Source organism: Grampus griseus (assembly GCF_964374135.1).
Source record: "Grampus griseus genome assembly, chromosome: 16".
Lineage (NCBI taxonomy): Eukaryota > Metazoa > Chordata > Mammalia > Artiodactyla > Delphinidae > Grampus > Grampus griseus.
In genome coordinates this window covers 38,984,303-38,993,192 of record NC_139010.1, presented here as the reverse complement: position 1 = coordinate 38,993,192, position 8,890 = coordinate 38,984,303, and the positions used below count along the sequence as shown (strand labels likewise).

General features: G+C 53.6%; 1 protein-coding gene across 1 annotated transcript; it reads right to left on the bottom strand.

Annotated features, from left to right (window-relative positions):
- Positions 1-7,327: 7,327 nt before the first annotated feature.
- Positions 7,328-8,302, bottom strand: ZNF488 (zinc finger protein 488; the record flags this gene model as incomplete). Its single annotated transcript, XM_082673548.1, has 1 exon — positions 7,328-8,302. One exon carries the CDS (start codon positions 8,300-8,302, stop codon positions 7,328-7,330), a length of 975 nt encoding a protein of 324 aa, XP_082529674.1.
- Positions 8,303-8,890: the final 588 nt, after the last annotated feature.

The following is an 8,890-nucleotide window of genomic DNA, read 5'->3' as shown; positions in this document are numbered from 1 at the left end:
GACATCCATTGTTACCACCTCCACCAGAGTCAGCTCCGCCCAGAGCCTTAGACAGGATCAGTTATTCACTGGCGGTCACACACCTAACACAGTGGATGTTTGCCCTCCTTTAGGCCACCAGCATTTGCACCCCCTTTGGATGTTCAGAGAATTGCTCCCCATATGAACCTGTGGGAAACAGACTTACTCAGAAGCAGAGAGGTGGTTAGGAGCTCAGGTTCCAGCTTGAGCCTGCCCAGATAGGAAGGCCAGCCCTGCCACTTGCAGGCTGTGTGACTCTGGGCAACTTACTTCACATCTCTGTGCCTCAGTTTCCTCATCCATGCGATGGACGAGATAATAGCACTTTTGGGGCTGTGTAGATTGAATGATTAATCTAGTACTTGGCCAATGTCAGCTGTAACCATTCCCCCACCATGAAACCAGATGTCCTGGACGCTCACTTTTCCAGCTCTCTGGCTGTGGGGTATGGACATGGGACATGTGGTCCTGCCTGGGCCAACCAGAGGCCCCTATGCAGGACATTTTTTTTTTTTTTTATGGAGCAAGTGACCCAGGGAAGCTTGGTAGCAGCAATGACCAGATGTCCAGCGTGCAGGGCAGCATGGCCATGCCCCGACTTATCAGGGGCAGAAGCAGCACCTTCCAGAGGCGGTTCCCCTGCCTGACCACAGCTGAGGTCCTGCCGAGTAGCTCCTTGCTTCTGCCTACTATTCAGCCTGGGCCCCCTGCTTGCCCACCCAACACTGGGTGCAGCCCTGGCTCCTCTCAAGATATCCTTTTCCGCTTCAACCAGCCACAGACTTTGCTTTCTTACAATGAACTGCACCGTCCATCCCCCCTGCCTTGTCCTGAGGTCCTGGCTCGGTACCTAAATCCCCACCACAGCCTCCTGCCCCATTTCTGTGTTCCGGCCTGTAGCCAGGGCCACTGCTCTGCCATGCAACCTCCTCCCATGTCCCCCTGCTTGAGGACCCCTCAAGGCACCCACTGATGTGCTGTGAGAGGGGCTGGACCAGGCCTTCCACCCCCTTTCCCAGGGTAGCCCCAGCCACAGACAGGCTGGACCTTCACCATCAGGATCGTTGCTGGAGACTTGACCCAGCTCTCAGGCACCATGCTGGAGCACCAGAGGGTAGGACCCCAGCTCTTCTCCCATCTCACTCACCCTCCTGCTTCCTGTGTGCCTCCATTTGCCAAACAGCCCAACACGAAGCAGATGCCCCGTCTGTGTGTCAGTGAGGGTCATGGCCACCCACACAGCTTTAATGCAATGAAAGGATACAACTTCGAAAGAAAAAGGATACAGCCCGAATCACATCTGTGGGCAAAGAAACCTGCCTCCAAGGTCCCTAGTGGAGAGCGCTCAACTCACACTTCCTGGTTTCTATAGGATTAGCTGCCTAAGGACCTCCTTGCTACCTTGCAGATCAGGGTGGCTGGCGGTGAAAATAGCCTACTAATCCAGGCAGCTTAGAATAGCAAGGGTATCAGAGGCTACTGGCTTCCTGTCTCCTGCGCCAGGAAAACATAAGGTGACCGGGGAAGAAAAAGTTACATTTAAAGAACAAGAACGGCTACCCTCCTTCCAGAAGGCACTGTCTCCCCAACGCCCATTCAAAATCGCTTTCCTGGGCTTCCCTGGTGGCGCAGTGGTTGAGAGTCCGCCTGCCGATGCAGGGGACACGCGTTCGTGCCCCGGTTCGGGAAGATCCTACATGCCGTGCAGCGGCTGGGCCCGTGAGCCATGGCCGCTGAGCCTGCGCGTCCGGAGCCTGTGCTCCGCAACGGGAGAGGCCACAACAGTGAGAGGCCCGCGTACCGCAAAAAAAACAAAAACAAAAACAAAATTGCTTTCCAAAAATTCTTCTTTTCTAGGACGCGGCACAAATCAAAACACATTGGAGAATAATTTGTTTTTAAAATAAAAGTTTTATTCTATGGATTTCATATCTTACTATATGATGTTTAGACCTCACACATGACTTCTACTACAAAAAATAAAAACAAAATTATACATATAGGCAGGGCATGTAAAACGCCTTCTCTGAAGAGAAGCGGCCTGCAGGGAAGGCATGCTGCCACCAGGGGGCGGCAGCACCTCCCAAGGAAAGAAAGGCTGGGAGGTTTACCTTAGGACAACGCCTGCTGACTTTCACCCCTCTATAGGGTCTCTCCCTGTGCCTAGAGTAACAGGGCAGTACTGTGAGGTTAGCAGGGCCAGGCCCACCACCCAGTTGGTTCAAAGGCTGGGAGCATAACAGAGTTAGGGGTCTCCAGCTGGTGGTTCCTGCCCCTCCCCACGCCACCACCACTAACGTGCTTCCTTAAGTCCATGCCATTTTGGTCATCAGTTTTTTAGAGAGACAATTCCACATACGGTCCTGATTTCTGGCCTCTCTTGAGAGCTGCACTTGGCCTGGCACTAAGGAACCTTCACCTAGGACACACGAGCTCCAGGTGTCAGGTTGATCCTCACCTCCCCTTCCCTCCGCTCTCCCCAAGCCCAGTGGGCTACACACACTTTCATTAACATAATTATATAGTCTTTTGAGTAGAATCTGCGGTCTAAGATTCAGAAATTGGCCAGACGTAGATATGGACCTAGGACCCTGGCCTTGTTAAGGTTTTACTTCTCCTCCAGATAAAAGCAGAAAGAAGAGCAAATCTCGGTAAAAATTGAGAACTCAAATGGATCTGAAATCAGAATGTCTCATTTTAGCCGCATGAGCACATTTGGGGGACTTTTAGAAACCTTAATGGAATGGCTGCTGTCTGGGAGGTCATATATTGAGATATAATTTGCTATTTTTCCAGCCACTATAGGTATTTTCTCTTCCATTGTCCAAAAAGCAAGCCAAGACTTTCTGTTTATTGGCTCAGTGGCTCCTGTGTTACCTGCCTAATGATGGTATTGCCAGAAAACCACCAGGGCTGAGATCCTGGGAGAAGATCCAGAGCACGTTGGAGGATAGAGGCGAAGACACCGACACGGCATGCGGACGCTGCTTGATGCTAAGAGAGGGTATTCCTAGGTGGGAGGTGCTGGGGAATGTTCTGTAAACTGGACAGACAGGGGAGGGATTTTAAAAAGACAGACTGCCTGTCCTACCAGAATAGGATTACGGTAGAGAACAGATTAAATTAGATATAGAGAATTTAAGGAATGTGATGATTCTTACCCCAGAATTGTCGAGTAAAATTCATACCTGCTGATGTGATGTTCTGTGGCAACATTATCTGCCAGCTCTTAACTGGGATGGAAGGTGGCAGAGAGAACGTGGGCAAAGTCATGATTAAAAGTGACTGATCTCAAGTCGATATAGGAGAGTAGGAGAGAAAAGGGACGAGACAGGCTTCAACTGCCATGGGGACTTTGGGAACGTGGCCTGGTGACAAGCAGGAACTGCCACATTAATAAACTGTAAGTCGTCACCTCCATAAGTCATCTTGGCGTCTGTCAATTTGAATGGCTACAAAGCAACTTGCATCTACATCGATTTTTACCAAAATGAACTCCATCTTAAAAAGTTGACTTGGGAGATGTTTTCTTGTGCTTCTTCATAAAATTAATTAACTCTAATTTTTTTTCAAAATGTCTCTCTTGCTTATGAACAACGTGCTCACTATCAGTAATCATTCTGTTTGCGGCCATAGCCGAGGTTCCCAGAGAAGTGTGGGTGGGCCAGGGAAGACACACCAGTGTAGACATCCCAGGGGTCCTAGGCTTGACCTCACCACCTCTTGCCCTGCATCGCTTTGCACATCAGCTCATCATGGACCTCAATGCTCACTGCCATAAAGTCAGGGGATGGACTAGAAATGTAGAATCCCTTTCAATTCTAAATTTCTATTGTTTTAGTATAGTGCACTTATGCCTGTCAAACTGATTCCAAAGAAATTATAGAGCAATCCGACAAGTCAGAGGAGAACAGCTGTGCATCCATTTTAACAGATGTCGAAACCCTTGTGCGAAGCTGGTCTGTCAGGAATGAAGCCAGAACCGGGCGTTTCGTTCATTCCTCCCACGAAGGTCTGTCGAATGCCTGCTATTTGCCCACATTGCTCTAGCTGCTGGGGATACAGCAGCGAACAAAACAGCAAAGATCCCTTATGGAACTTACCTTCTAGTGATGGGAAATACAAGAAACAAGACAAATCAGTAAAAAAGAGTAAGCAAAACGGTGCAAAGTGCTCAAGAGAAGGGCAATAGAAAATGTTGGGGAGGGGAGGAAGGGTGCAAGTTGCAATTGTAGACAGGGAGTCAATGCCTGTCTTAAGTCCCAGTTTTTTCATCGTCCACAATGCCACACAACCTGGCTGGGCTGAGCAGACGCATGGCAAGCTGGGAAGGATCTGAGCACAAGTGGGGCAGTCCTGGGGTCTTATTCTTGTACTGCTTCTCCAGAACCCATGGTCTTAGGAAAGTCAGCTGACCTCTTGGAGTTCAGTTTCTTCTGTAGTAAAATGGGAATTAAGTATCTACCTCCTGTGGGACTTCTCTGGTGGCGCAGTGGTTGGGAGTCTGCCTGCCAATGCAGGGGACACGGGTTCGAGCCCTGGTCTGGGAAGATCCCACCTGCCGTGGAGCAACTAAGCCCGTGTGCCACAACTACTGAGCCTGTGCTCTAGAGCCCACGTGCTGCAACTACTGAGCCCACACACCACAACTACTGAAGCCCGTGCGCATAGAGCCTGTGCTCCACAACAAGAGAAGCCACTGCAGTGAGAAGCCCGCGCACTGCAACAAAGAGTAGGCCCCGCTCGCCGCAACTAGAGAAAGCCTGCGCGCAATGAAGACCCAACACAGCCAAAATTTAAAAATCAATCAATTAATTAATTAATTTTTAAAAGTATCTACCTCCTGGGCATATCATGTGGATTAAATAACATAACATACATCATTGCATGGTGTGGAGTCTCAGATTCCAAGCCCATGAGGTGCCCTCTCCTGTCCCACATGGGACGGCAGCCCTTCTAATTAATCTTCTTCCCCACGTGGGACGGCAGGAGAGGGAGGCTCCCCAAAGCTTCAGCCCCCTTCTGGGCACAGCCTCCCGGTGGGCAAATTGTAGCCCCACGCAGCTCCCAAAGGGGCCCGGCCTGCAGGGCTCCTGACCTCCTTCACGGAGGGTGGGGCCTCCAAGCCTCACTGTAGAAATGGGGGTGCTTCTTTGTTGCCTCTGTGGAGCACTGCTGCTTCCTTCCAGATGCAGAGGAAACGGCTCAGAGGGTCCATCTCCTCTCCTCCAGCCCACTTTTCCTGCTGCAGCCAGAGGCCCCCTGGAAGGGTTTCTTGGAGCCGGCCCTCCAGGGCCCTGGTCTGAACTCCTTTCCTTCAATGCCTTCCTATGTCTCCATCTCAGAGGCCCACCTCCCCACTAAGTCTGCCCCACCTGGGCCTTGGAGCAGCCTCGGACACTACAGCTCAGGACCACCTTCTCCCCAGCACTGCCCTCCCTGTCTGAATCACCAGCTCCTGTTGGACTCTGAGGCTCAGCTCACATCCCCACCCCCCAGGAGGCCTCCAGGGGTACCCTCCTCCCCTACCCACAGGTCTGACTTGGGCATGCCCCCCGACGTGCCCAGCACCCCGGCACAGGCCTCTGTTCTGCATCTGTCGCACTGCACCCTAATCATCTCACACCCTGAACAAGGACTATGTTCGACTCACACAGTGGGTCGAACTCACTGTGCCCCCAGCAGGGCCTGGCACACAATCTGGCACAGCACAGGTGCCCAGGGAGGCCAAGAAATGAATGAATATACCTCTGGCTGTGGAGAATGGGTGGGAGGTGGGGGGAGTGGGAGAGAGAGGGACAGGTGTGGGCTGGGCCAGGGGGGACATGCAGCTGCCTCGGGCAAGGTGGGAGCCTGCCGTGGAGATGGAGAGGGGATGCGGAGTCTGCGGGTGTTTGGATGGCTGGCTCGCTGCTGGCTGAGACCCCCACCAGCTCCTTCCCACCCACAAGTCTGAACTCTGTGACCGAGGCCCCAGAGGAGGGGTTGGAAACTGCAGGTCAAGTGAACAAATCTTGAAAGTGAGGTGGAAACCACTCAAAAGAACTGCAGTGACTTGAAAGAAATTCCAACAAAGGGCTTTCACACAGACTGGCTTGTGTTACAGCAGAGTGTATGACCTGAGGTTTGCATTGTTAGGAATAAGGACAAATGTGGATAAACAGCATAGGTACTGAAACTCAACATGCATCAGATAGTAAACGGTACCCAGAACTCTCCCAGTCTTCACAATGTCTCAAGCCTTAAGGTTTTGTGCACGCTCACTTCCTGAGAGTTAAGGGGTGTGTGTGCGTGTATGTGTGCATGTATGCGTTGTTTCGTTTTCCCATTTTCACGTATTCAGAACATGAAGAACCAGGGACCAGGTGTTGGTTGAATTATTGGTCCCAATTCCGCCGGCCCCTGTAGGATTATACACTCACTCATGACCTCCCCGTTGGCCATATGCACACCTCACCCCTTAACTTTGGGCTTGGCCGCCTACTTGTATTGGCCGAGGGGACATTAGCGGAAGCAAGCCAAGCAGAGGCTTGAGCTGTGCTTGGATATTTGGACTTGTCCTGCTGTGCTCTTGGCGTAACCATGAGAGAAGCATGACCGGGCAGCCCAACAGTCCTGAGAGAGAAAGCAACCTTGGAGTCAAGCCCAGCTCAACCCCAGGCAACCCGCAGGCCCATGACTGAGACACAGGGGCTCTGCATTGTTGGCCACTGAAACTTTGTCACTTAACAATAGTTGACTAATCTGGATCATGCTAATAGTACTGTTTACTCTGTGATGACACTGCCGGGCACATGCTGGCCATTTCCCACACGTCTTCCCATACAATCCTGACAACATCCCTCAGACACAGGTGTCACCATCTCCATGTTTGCAGAGAAGTACGCTGGGACTCAGATAGCTAGAGCAATTTGCCCAGGCTCAGGGCCAGTATGTGAAAGGGCCAAGATCCCAGTCCAGGTCTGTCTGCCTCCAAAGCCCGTGCTGGGTGCCAGCCTTGCTTCCACATGGAGCGAGAGTTACGGTGACGGGAGCAGAGCCCTCACTCTTGAAAACGTCAGAAGCACTTGATGCCATTCGTCACCATACCCTGCCATTAGCAAAGCACATCATTTCACGACATTACTTCCTTTAAGCACGTCCCGGGGGCGGGTTGACTTTTTCCAATTATGACTGAGCTGTTCATCCTCAAACGCCCAAGGAGACGGCCCTGCGGACAACTGTGACCAGTCTTTTCGGGGGAAGGCCCCGTGAGCCATCTCAGCCTCAGGACCGCGTGCTGGACGCCTTTGTTCCAAACCACCTGTTAACTGTGAGAAGTCATGTGCCGGGAGAGATGGTGGCGCTCGCGGAAGTACTCGTGGCAAACGGGGCACGTGAGGGCCTCTTCTCTCAGCCTCTTAGAATGCAGGTCGGGCCCCACGTGCTCCTTTTTGTGGTGGGACCGCATGTGGAAGACCAGGTCGGAGGTCAGGCGGAAGGAGAGGTTGCACTTGGCGCACCAGTTCTGGGTGGACAGACCCAGGGAGGTGAGCGTGGGGGGCAGCAGGGCCCAAGAGGCGGTGGAGGAGCACGACGGAGGTGTGGGCACCTGGGCCGTGGCATGCTTGAGCCACAGCATGGGGTCACCCAGGAAAGTGCCGCAGAGAGGAGCATTTGGTGCCACCCTTTGCAGGCTCCAGAAATCACCCACCAAAAGCTTGGAGTTGGAAAGTCGACCCCAGCAACTGACATCCACTGTGTTGATGAGTCCCAGCAGCTCCCCCAGGGTGTCTACGGGTCCGCCTGCCTGGAAGACGGAGGCTGGCCCCGGTCTCCCTGCTGGACTCCTGGTTGGCTTGCTGAAGGCACTTCTCTGCTCCCCATGGGCCCCACTGGGCCCCACTGAGAAGCAGGTGATGCTAGCCGGGTCCCTGGGGTTGTCCAGGGTCAGCTGCTGGGGGCCCGGCTGGCCTGCAGGGCCACTGTGCACCCTCTCCTGGGCCTGCCTGCCCCCAAGCCTCTTCTTGAGCCGAGGCACCTCCATGAAGGCGCTCTGCCCCTGTTCCCAGCAAGCCTTCCGGGGCCTCAGCTTTCCCAGCCTGAACTTGCCCGGGGCTGCTGACTGCGCCATCTCGGCACAGGCCGCATCCCGGCCACCGCTGCCCGGGGCAGCCTCAGAGCCCAGGCAGTTTGTTTTCTCCAGCAGCACTGGCTTGCGGCCCCAGCCCTGCTCGGGTTCACTAAGCCGCCATCTGTTTTCAGCTGAAGGGCTCCGCAGAGCTCCCTTCCCGGCAGCCATGGGGACCGCAGGGCCTGGACCGGCTGAGCCAGGTGGATGCTCCAACAGCTGTCAGTCTCTGAGGCTTCTGGGCCCGGAGAGGGGCCGTGAGATTGAAGGGCTCCCCTGGTGCTTGGGTCGGCACACTCGGACCACAGGGCTCTGCAGAGAGAGGAAGCAAAAGGCAGTGAGAAGTGTGCTCTCCACTCAGGGAGGAGCACGCACGTTGTAGGAACTTATAGAAAGCCTTCTCTCACCTGGGACCTTGGTGTCTCAGGGCAAGTGCTGGTAGGAGCATGAACTCGGGGCAGACAAGTGTCCCTGTGAGTCCAGGCTCGGCCAGTCCTCAGCTGTGTGATATTAGACAAGCAGCCCTTCTAATTAATCTTCTTGGCTAACTTGGCAAGAGACAGTTTTTGTCCTTTGCATCCAAAGAACCCTGACTACTACAGATGCAGCAACTCACCCTGACTCAGAGGACAACGCTTTCACCTCCAGGACTCCATCGGGGGGCGGGGGGGGGGAAAGACCACAGCGCGCAATGCTCCCACCCAGAGGCCAGGCTCAGTACTGCCCCCCATCTGTCAACCTCCAGGCAGCAGCTGCTAT